This window comes from Hippichthys cyanospilos, chromosome 5 (assembly GCF_059441005.1).
Source record: "Hippichthys cyanospilos isolate Australia breed blue-spotted pipefish chromosome 5, RoL_Hcya_1.0, whole genome shotgun sequence".
Taxonomy (NCBI): Eukaryota; Metazoa; Chordata; class Actinopteri; order Syngnathiformes; family Syngnathidae; genus Hippichthys; species Hippichthys cyanospilos.
In genome coordinates this window covers 23,041,905-23,060,261 of record NC_142373.1, presented here as the reverse complement: position 1 = coordinate 23,060,261, position 18,357 = coordinate 23,041,905, and the positions used below count along the sequence as shown (strand labels likewise).

The window sequence follows — 18,357 nt, the reverse complement described above, 5'->3', positions numbered from 1 at the left end:
GCACGTTTGCCGCATGTGAGAGCTGTCATGTCCTGCATGGTACACGCTGGGCGGGTATGCAGAGTATAGATGTACGATGATATTGCAATATTTTCATTATACGATGACAATACTGCAATGTGCATTTAGTGATATGTAAATGTTGAAGAAAACACGCAGAACTAACTGATCAAGTACCTAAATGAAAAGTTCATTTGAATTGAGGAAAGGTATGTTGGGAAAAAAAAACACAAAATGAACAGGTAAATGGAAATATATACTTTATTTTGTCTTGTCAGACCGTATGACTGACAGGTAGCACTGGAATGGGGAAAAAAAGACTGGGTCACCACGAATATCACCATATTGCAACAAACAATATTCATAGCGGAATAGTTCAAGGGTTATCAAAATCATTTTTGTCAAGGGTCATTTCGTAGTTATGTTAACCGATCTCAATGTTTAATCAATGGCTGGATGAATGATAAAATAAGAAAACCATTTTGTTCAACTATTGTTCAAGTTACTATAATAATGGGTTTGGGTGACAAGAAACGGCTTTCAATCGCTCCATATAATTTTAGAGATATAACAATGTTAGGTTGTGGTACATAGATTCTTGCATGCATCTTAGAGGTTTACAAAATTGACGTGCTTTTTCAGTTCACATTATATAATGTCATAGACCAGATCTGGACCCCGGGACTTGAGTTTGACATCCGTGGTTTACGGGATGAAATTGATACTTAGTGTCATCTCCTGCTGGGCATTCACCTTATAATTGTCTTTTTGGAAGACAAATGCATCTAATTTCTCACAGTATGTAGCTCCATATAAAAGTCACATGATGTGTTCAAGGGCAAATCAACTAGTTGGAGCATTTTTGTGATATTTTTTTTTAAAAATGCAACAAATTCCCTTCAGTTAACTTGCATGGCATAATCATCAGGTATAGGACCTGTTGCGCTGGACATGCATTGGTGCTTTGACTTATTTGAAGTGACCTTTTCACAGTGTAGTTGTTGTCATTGCAATGTTGCCCTCTAAAGTGTCCTTCTTTTGGAAAGAAGAACACGGGAGTTCATATGTTGACCTCACAGAGGCACAGTGTGGATTAAAATGGCTTTTCTCTGGGCGTTTATATGTGTGGTGTCAGAGAGAGGACCCATCTGGCGATGGGTCAGGGTGCTTCAAAATGGCAGATGCAGATTGGTGTCGTCCTCTGTCACCTTAATGCAGAAGCTTCATCCATCTAGATTATGTTTCTGTGTGTTTGTTCACACAACTGCTGTTCATTGTAAGGTCTGTTCCAAGACCACTGCAATTGCCACATACCATTTTGCAGCCTAGTTTTTTGGTTTAGCTTTGCACAATTTTAAATAGTATTTATCTTATGATGCTACAATTTGGTCTTGCGGAAAAAGTCTCAATACAAATATTCCATTTCGCCGTCAAACGTGTGGCCATTGTAAAACGTTTAACTGCACATAGTGTTTTAATAACATTTTATCGTAACCACTCTTAATGATGCATTTTATAAATAAACAGACTGTTTGTCAGATGGTATTTATTAAGGAGAAAGTCAAGTAAAACAGTTTTAAAAATATTCTAATAAATGCAAAATAAAGGACTATTGATATGTGAGTGTTGTGATGTAATTTTCTGTTTACAGCAAGTAGCAAAATGGATGCCCCCTAAGGTGGAAAATACTGGGTACATTTTACTGCTTAATTCATATTTCACAAGCACACTGTGTTTATACTGATTGGCCTTCAAAGAACATATTTCATCATTGACATTTTTTGTTGCAATATTTGCCCTGGAATAAGCAAATATCGTCCTTCATATTCTTAGCCCAGAGGTCAGCACCCTGCGGCTCTAGGTCCAAATGTTGCACTTTCATCCTTATCTTGCGGCTCTCCATGTTTGGCAAAATAAATAATGCTTGGTTCTGATTGACCACGTGGATTGCGTAACAAGTGACACGTTTGAATAGCAGTCAATGACGTTTGCATGATTGGGTGGTAGGGCGACATCTATAGGACGTGTTTGGTATAACCCAAACGTGACGAGACACAGCCAGTTAGTTTTGGGAAAGTTACAGTTGGAAACGGAAATACTGTGCGGCCTTCCAGATCACAAGCACACACTTTGCAGAGTTTGCTATAACTGAACATTAAAGATTAAAGTGCTTAAAAAATTCTTAACACAAAATGAATGCCATCTTAATGCGCCTGAGTTTCAACAAGGATGGACTCAAAACCTTGGATCAGTTTGCTAGTGCTTTTCTTAAAACCAAGAAGGTAACAAGTTAACAACCTGTATTAACACGAACACCACTAAGAGCTAAATCATGAACGAAGAACATACAGTGGGAACTTCCAGATTAAAAGCAGTAATTTCAAAATAATATAACACAGGTAAGTAACAATACAAACAGGTGTGCTTGGAGAATTCTTAACACAGAATAAATCTCATTTCAATGCTCCTGTTTGAGAACACAGATGGATTCAGACGTTGGTTCGATCTGCTTGCTTTTTTAATGAAAACTGGTGCACAACGTTGCTTAACAAAGCTTCTGTAAGCAACTCCTCTGGCTGCTAACCCCCAACTGATTCTGTCCACTTCCACCCTTCCCATTTGCCCCATTACCATATTTATCTGAAGAATATGTTTGATATACAGTGATCCTCGCTACTTCGCGCCTCACCTATTGGGCCCTCAATGCATTGCGGATTTTTGTTTCATGAGTGACACAGCGGGAGTTAGGGCGGGAGTAGATTACAACTCCTGCCCTCATTGGTCGATGGTCCCGCCGGGAGCCAATTACTGGAAATCAAGTTTGAGTGTCCTGCAAGACACGCAGTGTTCAACTGTGTTAGGTTAGTCTTTACCTGCAGAAATGATCTGTGTTTAACTATTGCTTGCCGTTATTGTATCATATGATGGAACATTTTTGTGTGTGTGTGTGAGAACATTAATGTGGCTAGAAAAGAGACAAGTTTGAAATTTATTATTACTCCGTATGATACTTACAGATTCTGGGTGTCTGTGATTTATTACTGTATTCTCATGCAAACCCTTGCATATTTTAAACCTGTAAAACTATTGCTTATCAAAACAATTTTATTGTGTACTAGAGTTGAATCTTGTTGATCTCCAAATTGTTTCAATGAGAAAATGAATATTCCTATATTTTTTTTGCTTGTCTTCTATCATTATGGGGCTGTGGCATGGATGAAAATCGGGATTTTGGCAAGTGGTTTCTGGAAATTCCAAACACCAGTGTCTTCTATATGTAACCCAAGCCCGACGCTGCATTAGCATCTACCGTCTGACTGTATTGATTATCAGCATCTTTTTTTCAGTACAATTTAAAAAAAGATTTAAAAAAACTACAAATGTTCGCCATATTCTGTCAAAGTGCCTTGTAATTCAAAGTACTGTTTAACTTGAGTAAGAACACTGGTAGATTTTTTTTTTTTCAAGCACATCAGATTTTCATAGTGTCCACAGGGTTAATGATCACACAGATTTTGTGGGAGATTTGCCAGATGTAAATCCGATTACACTCACCACACGACTGTAATCTCACTGCAATAATGATCAAGCTCAATTAAAGCCGTAGATCATTAGATTATGATGTGTAGAGAGGAGCGCTAGATTAGCTTCTGCGGTGCGGACTTCCTTCCTGGATAAGAGGGCAGCTGTGTTCCAGATCTTGTTTGCATATGAAATCAATTCATCACAATAGCAACAAATAAATATCCCTATATTAATTGTCACCACTATCTACCCTTATAAATTAAGCCTCAGCGCTCAAGAGAATGTAGGCCTTCATCAAAGCATGAAAACCTGATTTTGATTTGAACAGAAATATTCCCCAATGCTGCTGAAATCAATTCATGTTCTTTGACAGAGTTCTACTTACACTTACAAGAACCTTTGTGATTTTGATTGTGCATTTACCTAAGATGGCTAACTGCAGTCCAATATAGCATTACTAACAGGCAAGATCATTTGAAGCAGCGCTTGCTCAAATGTTGCTCTCTTTGTGCCTGATCAATTTTGATTAACAATGTTCACGTGTAAAGTATTTATTTATTCATGCGGCACATTGATATATATTACCAAAGCCTACACATTGGATGTGGTTGTCTTTAGTAGTAGTGACTATGACTTGATTTATGAGAATTTGATTTTGTGTATAACCCCTATTTTTAACTACATAATCGTGGGTAGTGAACCTGCCAAGTGGTTACTAAATTGGAAGTTAAAATTTATTGTCAAGTTGAGGTTGTAGACAATGGCTACCAAAAAATGATAAGGAGCCCATTTGGTCTATTCATCCATCCATTTTCCAGAGCCGCTTATCCTCACAAGGGTCGCAGACTTGCTGGTGCCTATCTCAGGTGGCTTCGGATAGTGGGCGGGGGACACCCTGAACTGGTTGCCAGGCAATCACAGGGTACACAGAGAGGAACAACAATTCACCCACCCAATCACACCTAAGGACAATTTATTATGTCCAATTCACCTGCCATGCATGTTTTGGGTGGGAGGAAGCCGGAGTGTCCGGAGAGAACCCATGCAGGCTTGGGGAGAACGTGCAAACTCTACAAAGTAAGGCCAGAGCCAGGTGGATTTGAACTCGGGTATCTTGAACTGTGAGGCGGACGTGCTATTCACTACGCCAATGAGTCACCTCCCATTGTAATGGTCCCTACAACACTAACAACCCCCCCCCCCCCCCCCCACACACACACACACACACACCTACAAACACACACACACACTCACATGCATACGGAATGAACGCAAACAGAAATCTCAAAGACACACACATTCATAGTCCATGCTTGTCTGAATGAAGACATCCACAGCATTGTCTTCAATAAAAAAAGAACCATTATCTTTGAATGGTGCAAAGAGGAACACTGATTAAACTAGTTTGGGATTTTGAAAAAAAAGGTCAGACTTGACGCATGGTGTGATAAATGACATGCTGATTTATTTTCAATTCATAGAGGTGACCTTTCTTGTGCTATGTTTACTATAAAGGAGGTCTTGCTGCTGAAACGTAGCAAAAATGTTACCAAAAAAATAATTCTCCCCTCTACAAGTTATCTTACCAAAGCATGTACATATTTTGGAACAACATTTCTACTATGTGTATCTCAGCCAAATTCATTAGCGCTACAGACTTCACCGCCACAAAGACAGATCAAAGACAGAAAATGAATCCTCCATCTTCGTGCATTTAGTCATGAAGGATCCTCGATGGCAAGGGAAATTTCATGGTCCTTAATTATATCAACATTTAAGTTTCATGTTCGTACCACAGGAGACTTTTTAATTTTTTTTTTTTCTTTTCTTTCTTCGTCTCATCGGGTTCTTTCAGGTGTTTTCTTCTGCTCCACTATTGACCAATTTCAAAATAAATGGTTTCATTTATGTTGGTAGATTTGTATGGACAAAAAATGTCTTTACTCCGCTGGCATTTGATTGTGCAGTGCCTGCAGTGCCTCTAGCATAAATTAACTGCTAGCTAGCACTGATCAAGTGCTATAAGTCAGCTGACTTTTCCACCAAGCAAAAAAAAAAAAAAAAGAAGCCTTAATTTTTCACACCAGATCATCAATTTTGTTGCAATCTGCTAACTAAATAGAAAACATTTTGAAAACTGTAAAATTTATGTGAGACATTATTTTATATGACAAATATTGCCAAAATTTTGCCTCATCTCATTCTCATGGACACAATCTCACAAGACATCTCATCTGGTGGGATTTTGTCCCATCCATAGTGTGTATATACAAGCAGTATATAGTTACATATAGATTAGAACCATTTCCTTGCTTTCCCTTCAAATGCAACTTTGTGTTTCTAATACCATGTTTTTGTCCTAACAAACAAAAGCACTAGTTTAGCCCATCAACGAGTGTTTAGTAGCATGATTTAACTGCTGCCTGATATTAAAGTATTACTGTTTTTTTTTTTGAGGTTCGCAAATAAAATTAATAAAATTGATATACTGGTTAAAAATGGCTGCATGCGTTGTGTTGATGCCTCTTTTTAATCCTCCTGGATTACTTCTTGCATTTTACTAGACTGGTAAAAGTTGTGTTTTCATTTTCTTTATGTTCGTGGAAGCCTGGGGTAATTAACCAGTGTTGACGTATTTGCCCAAGTTTTGTATGCACTGAAACCAATGGCAAATTGTATTTGTATTCGCTCACTCTCTCGCCGGCTGGGCGCATGCTTCCAAATTATGTTCTCTCTGTGACTCTGTAGTATGCGTGCTGCATTCGTGTAACACCAGTAAACGGCAAAAGTAAATATTCCCCCCTGCCTCTTTCAAATTTATTATTATTATTATTAAGAATAAGAATCAAGAATTGTTTGGATATATTATTAGAACTGTAATCATAATCATCCCTGTTTCTTCACGCTGTAACCAAAATCCACTCTTTCTGCATTTTTTGGTGGATGTCTCAAAACTAGTCTCTTTACAAGGCCCCGTTGCCCATAAATATAGTAGGACCTTTTATTAGTTTGGTTGTATCAACCAACGTGTTCAAATTTGTAATCTCGTCCTTCTGTGGATCTAAGAGGGTTTCCATGTTTTTGAAAGAGCTGACTGTCCTTGCATGCAAAATCAGATCATCATCTTGCCTCGCATATACTGCTGCTTTGTTTGGTTCCACCCATGATTGGGTCAGGAATTATGGCAAATTTGACTGAGCCATTTTTTTCAATGACTTGGGGAAGTTGAGGGCTTTGGCATCACATTGGTCCTTAGGTGTCGAGCAAGGGGGTAATCCTGCATACTCAAACAATCATGTGTATTGCTAAGAGACTATTTTTTGATCGTATTTTCTTAGTCATCATTTTTTTTTCTGGTCATTTGTGACTATTTTTAAATGTGTTTGTGTTTGATGTATTGCAATTTTCAGGTGTTTTCTGTTGTTTTTTTTTTAAGTTTATATTTTTCCATTGTTTTTTTTAGTGTAAAACTGTAAATGTAATGTATTTTTTTGTGTTTTTCATATATTATTTTTAATTCTAATTGTCGTCATCATATTTGGTTGTTTTAATTTGCTGCCTTGTATACTTTCTGTTACATCTGCTTTGTGACCAGGTTCAATGAGAATATTTCTGGAATGGTGTGTGGGCAAGGTCACTTTGACCGCCAAACTTTTTTTTTTAATTAAAAAAATAAATAACATTCTAAGATGTCTTCTAATTAGTTATTGACCAAACACAGTATTTTAGTAGTATGTTCACAATTTTTCTTGCCCCTGATACAACACTTATTAATACACCTGAAATATCAGAGGTGATGATGAAAGTGACTCATCATTTTTTCTAATGCTAATTTGTGTATTTGGGATTGGTCACCATGGAAACGGTTGTGCTCTATCTCTGGGTGCGACAGGTTGCATTTATCAGACGGGTGGGCAACGGCTAGTAGCAGAAAGCTGCAACAGGAGCTCGCTGGCGTTCTCAGTCTCTTCATTTCTAAGATGGGTGCTTGTGACGCTACGCTTGCAGTTGAAGACCTTGATCACCATTTTTTTTTCCTGTCTGCATGATGGATGTGCTGTCAGCACAGCAAAAACGAAAATGATAAGAAACACCAAGATTTAAATTCCCATGTGTAATCATTACATTATTCCAATCTAGATTTTTTGTATTTTTGTTGAAATACAACGGGCTGTGATCGGTTTGTTCCTTGTATTATTTCTTTCTGTGCAGTCGCTATGGTTCTTAACTTGCGTTGTTAACTTGTTATGTCATATAAGATTCATTTCTGACAGTATTGACGCTCTAAATTCTCAGTGACAAACTGTCCGAATGTTATGCCAAATCAAGCCAAGTTCACAAGCTGTCATAGCAAGCTATTTTCAAACTTTAGTTCTAGTTTGCAGTGCCTGCTGTAGTTCCATTGAATTTCTGTGTGGAAAATATTAGGGTGAGAAATTAAGAGGCTTTCGTCATGCAAACATGAGGAAACATTGCCCCCCGTGGTAAGATGACAACTTGCTTGATTTGACTTGTGATCAGAAAAAAAAGTGCCCGACTTTTTAAATGTTAATAGCGCCGTGGATCAGCCTAATTAATCGTGCCAGCCAATATCGTAATCGCGATTAAAACTTGATTCATTGTGCAGCCCTACAAAGGTCAAAATTATCCTCCCCCCTGGCATGTTTTTGTCCTAATTTTTTTAAACGTATTCACGCTACACATGGGAAATACATTTAAATGTTCATAAAATTACAGCAGGTTAATTTACAGTCAACGCAAATCAGCACACAATGCATACTTGCATATACTGCACGTAGGTCTTTCATTGATACAAACAACGTCTGAATCTTCAAACTTCTTTATTGATGGTGGTGCATTGACAAGTCTGCTGTTATGTCTCATGTTTGTTTCTCTTTACTTGCTTGAAAAATCTGTGCCAATTGAATGTAACAAGTGTTACAGTACTGTATACTTCCACCTACTTTATAATTACATTCATTTGCACTATTTGCACATGATTGTGCTTGCTGAAAGATGGCCTCAACCTCCACCTGCCTACCTTATCTCTTCTCAAGTAAAGGTTTCCAGACTGTTCCAATGTCATCAGCCAAAATATTGCTATCAGAAATTGCCTTAGGTTGGACAGTTACAGCAGGGAAAAAAAAAACATTTTTGTGTCCTCTGTGGCCATGTTCGATACTTTTTACACCTGACACAGGCACACAGTGGTAAATTTCCACTCAAGTGAAGTTCACCTCCTCGGAGGCTCTGTTGGCTGTCTGTGCAATAAGAGTAATGTTGATCCTGTGTGACCCACCACAGCCATATCTTTGAGTTTTATTAAATGTATCATTTCTTAAGCCAGCTTCACGACAAAATTAAATACCAGCATGCACTGTACAGCGGATAGAGGTAATCCACTGATTTCTCTTGCAGGAAAAATAAGAAATACAGTATAGTAATCCTATGGATGCACTACATAAAACTGCCAGAGAAGGTGGTGTTGGGTTCTCTTTGGCAGTCAAGCAATCACAGAGCTAAAATGTGTCTGTGTGGAAACATGCCACGTACTTTTACTTTTAATTAATCTTTGCCTTTTTTCCCCTCACAGATCCCCAGCTCAAGGGTATAGTGACCAGGTTATATTGCAGACAGGGCTACTACTTGCAAATGAATCCCGATGGCTCTCTGGATGGCACCAAGGATGACAGCAGTAATTCCTGTGAGTAGTTGTTTCACTCTCTAGCTGTCTTTAGAGAGAAAAAAATGATCTCAACCCTCCACAGCCCCCCCAAATTCTGGATGATGGCCGTTTTATAAATCACTCAAGGAGCACAAATCATTGCTGCTTCACTGTATTTTTATGGTGTCACTTTAATGTAAAGTAAATCAGCAAAATAATTTCTTTAATTTTTCATAATCTTTAACCAATGTGCTTAAATGGCTGTGCCTCTCCGAGTTCTTTTTTTTCTTTTTTCTTTTTTTTTTTGGTTAGGAACACTTTTCTAGACCCTGTCCTTATATAAAGATACATAAGATAACCTCTGTTCTGACTAAGATTATTATAGTTAACAACAACTAAATAAATAACTAAAACTAAATATGACAATAATTTTCATTGGATAAAACAAGTATGAGCATGAAAATATAAAAATAGTAACTGGAACCTGCATTTTACATTCATAAAATTAACTAATACTATGTATAATTATAGTGAAGACATCCTATGAATCAGTACTATACATGAGCTTTCAGGGTTCATTTTAAATTCATTTATTCCAGTTTTACTGTATGGCTGGCTGTACAGAGGAAAGTTGAAAAGTTGGCACTATAATCCCCCAAATAAAGGCCGCACATGTGCATACAATACACTCTTTATTTTAGGGTCGAATCCTGTTCTTTTTCATGTTTCGGTGTATTGCTCATCTTTAATGCTATTTCACCTGAGCAAAGGGAGCCTTACAGAGAGTTTCAGGAAGAGTTCTATTGAAATAAATGTGAATGTTTACTGTACATCCTGTTTAGTCTGCTACAAGCTCTATTCAAGGTTGTTAGCCTATTATTCACATAATCACATAAAAACACATATGTAACAAACCACTTTGGACTGTCGTTTCTAACTTTAACATTGTTAACACATTGTCCGTACTTTAGCAATGACATCACACAGGAGGCAATTGCATGACGATAAACTAAAGTCAAGTAAACTTACATGCTCAAAATAATCCAAAAAAAATCAATATTATTGCTCCAGTGGACTTGTAAATGATTCCTGGATCACTGGAAATGTAAAATAAAAACGTACAAATTTAACATTCTGAAGAGATATCTGTCTCTGCACTCATCACCAACACACCAGCACCATCTCAAGGCAAACAACTGAACTGCATTCATATTGTCAACTGCTTCATTTAAAGGGTTTAGGAGCAGTTTTTATGATATTTTACATAATATATTTTTATTATTATGCACTAATGTACTTCTAAAATGTATTTGTTACCATTTTTGATGCATTTTTATAATTGATTAATATTTGTTTAAAGGGTTCAGGAGCATTTTGGCGGTCTAGGAATGTATTAGGCTATTTATATGTAAAAAACTGCTCTATCAAAAAGATTCACATTACGAAATTACTTCTGGAACAAATTAATTTTGTAAGTAGAACTAGAAGTACCTAACAAACTTGCTCTGAATTTAACAGAAATTACTATTATTAACAGAAAGTTAGATGAAATAAAACAAACCAGACTAAAAAGTCTCAAACCACTAGAACTCTAGTTCTGACTAGGCACAGAATTAAACATCTTCAGCTCCCATCAGCACAAATGGCTTATACACTTCTTCCTATGCAGATCTCATGAAGCCAAATCATTACTGCCTAATTGTTTAAGTAAGAAATGGTCTTAGTCCAGGTATGCCCACTATACTGTGTAAATGACAAAGTAGGCATAAGAATAGGAAGTCATGACAGACACACAGTATTTGCATGACCACTTGTTGCTAAGGAGATTTCACAAAGGCTTATGAACCTACGTATCAATATAAAAAAAAGCAGCTTGCGCATGTTGTTTGAAGAATATAAATAATTCATGCAGCGCCACTATCAATTTTTATTCATTATCATTCAGCAGCTCTTGATAGAATCGAATTTCACTCAGTTGTAAATTGTACTGGATAAGGTAAATCTATTCAACCCGTGAGCACTTGCTTTGAATTTAAAATATTAACCAAGCGGAGAAATTGTATTGTATTTGCTCTCATTAGCATTTGTAACCTTGATTTATGCTCATGGGTCACAAATGATGAAACCTCCAAGACGGATGGTCGCCCAGGAAACAGACGGAGAAGTGCGGATAAGCGGCTGCGGGAGTATTAATAGCTGATTGTGGCACTGCAGCTTTAGGCTAGCTGCTTCATTTAACTGCTAGCTGCCAACAAGTGACACTTCACATTAGCGTGTCAACCAGATGGGATGTGGCACGTGTCATTTCACATAGGTTAAAAGCCCAACAGACAGTGAAGATACAGGTTATTTTCTGAACATTAGAAATATATTTTAAATTATATGAAGAAGAATGGAGATTTACCATTTTTATAAGTGCTTGCACATATAAAAACGAATTAAAACAGTGAAAGGGGGTGTCAAATCAAAATGTTTTACTAGGGTTTTTTACACACGTCTAAACACTGCCTTCTGATATGTCTTGCTGTCGTTGAATATGAATCAAGCAGCAAAATCCTTCCACTTTCATCCATCTCAGAGGGCGGACGTTTTGACCAGTGCTGTTAAAAGGACATTACTGAGGGTTTAGGGAATGACCAATCTTCGCTATTTTCTGAGTTTGGTCAGCTTGTGCTAAGCCATAACTATTTGTTCGCTGAATCCTTAGTAACAATGAAGTATAAAAGAGGTTTACTAATCTTTTTTTAATTTGTTTTTTTAATAATCCTAACACGCTGCATATGGATAATGAAAAACTAAAAATCTAAAGGTGGGCAGCAAATGCAGATTTTATTTGACTGGGGCAATTTAGCAAAACAAGCAGAAAAATATTGCTAATATATCTTTTGATGTTCAGAAACTTCATTAACCAAATCATATGTATACTTTGTTAAAATGTTGCCATTTTAAGTGTATTATACACTATTATTCACATCTTATGTTCTGTTGTCTCCCACCAGAACAAGCAATGAACCAGAACAAGCCACATGTACTGTATTACAGAAACTGCAGGACTATTAAATCAACCTTGCACCCATGATGGTTCACAGATACCCCATCAACCATTTCATTGGCAAACTCACAGGAAATTCTGCGCAGTCTGAGGCTAGCTTAGCTTCCAGGCCCCATCTAGAACATGCAGTCATGATGTTGCTTTCCTTAAAATTGAGGTTGAGATGTTTACGATGTTTGTCAATATTTTATATCTTTCAGCTTTGTTCATCTAGAAGATGCAGCAATGTTTTTATTTTCCCAACAACTGAGGTCGAGTTGTTTATGATGTTTACCCATATTTTGTATCCTTCAGCTTTGTTCAACCTCATTCCCGTGGGCCTCCGAGTCGTCGCCATCCAGTCTGTGAAGACGGGCTTGTACATCGCCATGAACGGGGAGGGTCATCTCTACACATCAGTAAGTACATTTAAATGTAGTACACATGTATTGTAATTGTAATGCACACCACCCCCACCCCCCACCATTCAACCCGTGATCCCTTGCTTTCAATTTAAAATATCAACCAAGCAGAGAAATTGTATTGTGTTTGATTATAAGCATGCTTTTAATCCTAAGTAGTATAAAAATACTTCCCAAGGTTTTCATCACTTCCTCTCACTCTCCAAAAACATCCATGGGAGGTGTTTTGGACCTAAAATCCGGCCAACTCCGGCCCGCGAAGTCATTTTATATGGCCTGCGATAGCAAATCATGTAAATTCCCATGACCCTTGTAAAACTCAGTTCCAAAATTTTAACTTGTGTATAATAATGAAGTTGATCATTTGTTTTTTTCCAGTAACTTCAAGAACAAATCAAAAAGTTCTTGTCCTTGACTTCTGATTTCAAAACTACTAAGTCATTAATTTGTTGTTTACAGTAATAATACTACAAAACTATTTAAAAATATTTAACTCCTTATCATATCAGCCCAATCAGAGCTACAAAGTGGCGCGTGACAAAAATGAGTTTGACAACCCTGTATATTGTCCTAAGGTGTGATTGGCTACATGATTGGTTGTTGGTCTCTATGTCACCTGCAATTGGCTGGCAAACAGTTCAGCCTACTGCCCAAAGCTAGCTGGGATAGGCACCAGTAAGGCTGCGACCCTTGTGAGGATGAGCGGCTCTAAAAAATGGATGCATGGATGGATGGATGGATGGATGGATGGATGGATGGATGGATGGATGGATGGATGGATGGATGGATATCCATGGATAGAAAAAAGCAGGGATGTCAAACTTTATTTTGGCTCATGGGCCGCATGGGGGAAAATAATTTCTCAAGCTGGCTAGGCAGGTAAAATCTGTTATATCTATTGGATACTTCAAATTTCCATTAGTTGTGAATGATGTTTTGTCTCTGTGCACCCTGCGATTGGCTGGCAACCAATCCAGGGTAACCTCGCCTACTGCCTGAAGACTGCTGGGAGAAACACCAGCAAGCCAGCGGCTCTAGTGAGGATAAGCGGCTATAGAAAATGGTCAGACTTAATTTCCCATCCCCTTATTCACTAACGACATTATTACAAATTGACAGTGTAATAACATATGAATAAATTAAGATACATAACAGCTTTAGTTCCTAACGTCAGAAAAAAGGGCACAAATATTCATATTTTTTTCTAATGCAAATGTTTGATTTTTTTTATTATTATTTTTTTATTTTTATTTTACACAAATATAATATGACTGTCTCCATGAGGACTACAGAAATCGTAGAATATTCACTTGTGAAAGCCTGAAACTCTGAGGATTTGGACTGTTCAAAACGGAATTGTAACTTTAAGATGGTGGATCTCTAATAAGTGAAAAGGGAAAAAAGCTCCCCACCTATGTTTTTACCGTTTAACACGGCCTCTTTTTGTAACATAAACGATGGTGTGTCCACTAACCTCCAGACATGTTTGAAGTGGGAGTTATTGAGGTTGGAGCCTTGTGTTCCTTTTACACAGCTCGTCTTGCTGATTTGTCCACCGCTTCTTTCTGTTTGCTAATGGAGGTTATGATCACGCGGCCCACTCAAATGGGCCCCCATTTTAGTGGGGAAATGGCAGCCTTGCCAGATGGTCTTCATCCTCCTCCGTAAGGAGGATACACGCTTTTCTGCCGTTATCGCTTTGTGAGCTTCAGACTCGCGCTGCTACTTCTGCCCATTAGTTGTGTTTGAAGGTAGTGCACTTAGATTTTTTGAGAGAAACTGCTCTGAAGGTTGTTTTAATGCAGCTGTGCTAAACAACATATTTGGGGGGAAAATGACAAACACATCACAGTTGATCTAAAAGTAAGTTTTCAAGAGCTTCTCACTGATGCTGATCTAACTTTCAATTGGTAAACTTTCAAAATATTTACCTTTGAAATTCATTGTAAGCCCAGCACAAAAGATTTCCAAATGCTAAAGGCAGTTTTGAATGCTTAAATACTTATAATATTTATTTGGTGGAATGCAGTGTTATATCAGCTGAGCAAAAACTCAAATAAATGCTGAAGTTGTCAGTTTGATGTGTGTATAAGGTGGATTTGATAGTTTGTATTAATTTTATATTAGCAAAACATCTATCTATCTATCTATCTATCTATCTATCTATCTATCTATCTATCTATCTATCTATCTATCTATCTATCTATCTTGAAAGGTTTAAATATGTAAGGGGTTAATATTAAATCCATTCCATACTATATACTTATTATATATGAATATGAGTATGATATTTTTATTAGACTTGGTCATTTGAGTTTTATGAATTCAAAATGAACACTTTTTATGATAAGTGAAAAACATATTGTCCCTGATACTACATTTTGACCAACCCAAGTGATAGCTTGGTTCGGCTTGCTTGAATTTTTGACACAGTAGCTTGGGACATGCTGATAAATTTGATGACTATGATTTAAGACTTGGTTGATTTTGTTTGATTGATTTTGTTATTGTTTTTTTGTTTTTTTATCAAGTCAAAACAAATCCCCCCCCTACCTCAGAAAAACTATACAAAAGAATAAAGCAATGCATGCAGAAAAAGTATCATGGCAAAAATCTGTCAATATGTACTGTAATTCAAACTCGTCATATGGTGCCCAAAAAGGAGTAGGAAGATGAAATCCTTTTAGAACTCCATCTTAATTTTTATTGCATGCCATGCTAATGTTTTTCACCTCTCTGGTGGCAAACAGACCCATACATGCCAGCTAAGATAAGCAACAAACTTATCAAACATCAAACATTATCATACATTATAACTAGTTAGTATAGATATAGTAGTCTACATAATTTAGATTACAGTATATTTCAATAGTAGTTACCTACTATAACTGGCAATAGAAATGAGATATATACCAACATTTTAAATCACAAACATATATCATCAAGATAATGGAAACGACGCACACCGACGTGGTTAACAACAAGCAGATACCAACAAAGGTAAGAAAGAGCCAATGACTCACCAACCAAACCAGTCCTTTATGTTCAAATTTAACTAGACCATAAGATGCTTTAAAGCTATAGAATTGCTTGTTGTGTAGGTCCAGACTATTCCACAGTTAAACGCCGCACACAGGCACAGAACTCTTCTTGGCAGTTGGGTAGTGTAAAATTCCCAAAGCCTCTCATACCTTAGGTTATCGCTAAGTAAAAAAAACAAAAACAAAAACAAACAAAAAAAAACAGTTATATATTATCTGAAAGTAATTTGTTAAAGGCTTTCCATGAGATTATTAAGGTAAAATATTTCACAGGGTTGTGAATCTTAATGTTCATTTGATTAAATCAGCAGGTTATTATTGTGTGTGAAATTTAGCTTTGTGTATACTTTGTCCTACTAGTGTGTGAATAAATTAATAATATGAATAAAGGATGTATGGGACATTGATTAATGTTTCCTCATACCTTGATGTATTAAGTTACTTATGACTTGAAATTAGCCTTACTTCTGTCAAATAAGTCAAACACGAATGGTCTGCTGCATATCGTTGCACACCAAGCACCAGACTGCCGCTTGTGAACCTATGCGCTGTGATGGAAAAACTCTGACTATCATGTTTTAAATCGCCACTAAAAACTTGCTGCATTTTCTTTTTTTTTTTTTCTTCTTTTTTTTTTTTAATTGAACACCCAAAAAAATGCTTTATTGAAAAATCTAGAAGAGACTGTCCACAAAGAAGATCAAACAGGCGAACATAAAGAATATTACTTTAATTTGAGATTTTATAGGATAAGATTAGTCAAATGTCCTTGTTCAGTGCAACCCCACCCATCCAAACACGACATTCAGATTAGTATTGCATACATGGAGTATAAATGAAGCAGCAAAATCCAACTGTTTTCCTCCATCTCAGGGGCGGCCATTTTGCCATTTTCTGTCGACCAAAAATGCCTCCACGGTTGCTAAGAGCTAACATAGCAACCGATCACATCTCAGCTTGTGAATACCACATGAACAAACCCGCAAAACAGGTGACCTGTTATTAGCTATCATCTGGACCTTAAACAGCTGTGAAGTCATTTTCAGTCGAAGACAGATGACAAAAAGGCTGCCCTCTTGAAATGGACAAAAACAGATGGATTTTGCTGCTTAATTCAGGTTCCACAAACACAGTATTAATCAAAATACCTTGTTTAAACAGTGGAGAATGTATAGAATATATTCTAGCAAAGAAATTAGTGACTGACATTTCCCTTTAAACAGTTCATAAATGTGGACATGTGTGTGAATATTTTTGTGTAACGTCTGAGTGTGACCCTGTGTTTGGCTGGCGAATAACACTCTACCTCATGTTCACAAATGAAAACATAAAGAAGAATCCACTCAAACAAGACGGATATTTTGAGTTACAAGCTCAGTTCTTTAAAGCCCAAAAGGCCAAGTGGATAGCAGAATTGACTCAGTCGGTCTTTCATGGGCAATGACGCACGTTCACAGGACGTGAATTAACTGAGAGCTGTGATCTTTTCCAGGAAATAAATGACGAACACATTCAATGCCCCGTGGTTGTGCATCAGGTTCTTTTGTGCGAAAGGCCCACTGGGCACAGCGCTTCCATCTGGTATCAAAGCGGCCGAGCAGTCCGGCACAAAGGAAGCACCTCGGAACAAAAGGAGGGCTCAATCACCGAACGCCTTTCTGGTCTCTATGAACTAATGAACGTTTGGCTAATTTATCTTTCCTGCTAGGTCCGACATTCCCTCTGAGATGTAATAAGAACCATGGTTATCTCCCTGGGGTTTCTATAAGGATGCTGTTATTCTCTACAGATACCTTAGTGTCTGCTCTGGGATCATTCGAAATTCTAAAGCTTTTGAGGCAAAATCAGTCAATGAAGAACTCATGGTTTTGTAACTCAATGTTAATCTGCAGAAAATACATTTCTTGACCGTGAATTAATAGTTTCATTGTATGTTTCAGACAATTGCTCACTCAGGATTGCCTTAAAAATCCTTCAAAACATATTGAATTAGCAATCAGCTCCACATAATCGACTGCATTCTCAGCAGTCAATAAATTATTTTTCATTTTGCACAGCTATAAAGTAGTGGTGGGTGTTACATTTTGAAATGGACAATGACCTGAGTTAGTCCACTACTTAACTAGTTCAATTCTAAAGATATAGTTTTATGTAATGTTGTTGTTGTTGTTGTTGTTTTCTTTTGTTATTTTTTAAATCCAGACATTCTATCCCAAGGTCTCATTCATATAACTTTTCTTTTTTTTCTAAAAGAGGATTTAAAAATGGTGGTGCTAAAGGAGTTAATTAAGTACTAACGTAATCATTACTTTGAGTAATTAAACACTATGGTATTCCATTACTTTCAATAATTAAGTACGAAAGTATGCCAGTACTTTAGGTAGCTAAATACTAAAGTATGCCAGTACTATAGGTAATTAAATACTCAAGTAAATCATTACTCTGTAATTAATTTATTTAATCCTACACTTTGGGGTTAAATAAATGAATGCTTTTATTACTTTAGGTAATTAATGACAAAAAATATTTAGTTCTTTATTACTAAATTCCTTGTATGCATAATTATCTAAAATAATGGATTAATTGAGTATATCATTAATTAAATCAAAGGATTACTTATTTATATAACTAACCAGAGTAATACATTATTTATTTCCTTAATTACCTAAAGTA

At 36.8% G+C, this 18,357-nt stretch overlaps 1 protein-coding gene across 2 annotated transcripts in view; it reads left to right on the top strand.

The window, feature by feature from the left end:
* The window catches only part of LOC148424032 (fibroblast growth factor 14), a 101,967-nt gene that overhangs the window by 64,741 nt on the left and 18,869 nt on the right, over positions 1 to 18,357 (top strand). For both annotated transcript variants that reach the window (XM_088415058.1, XM_088415059.1), the window contains exons 2-3: positions 9,119 to 9,229; positions 12,537 to 12,640. In XM_088415058.1, coding sequence (XP_088271184.1) covers positions 9,119 to 9,229; positions 12,537 to 12,640 — 215 coding nt within the window. The remainder of the gene's footprint in view (positions 1 to 9,118; positions 9,230 to 12,536; positions 12,641 to 18,357) is intronic.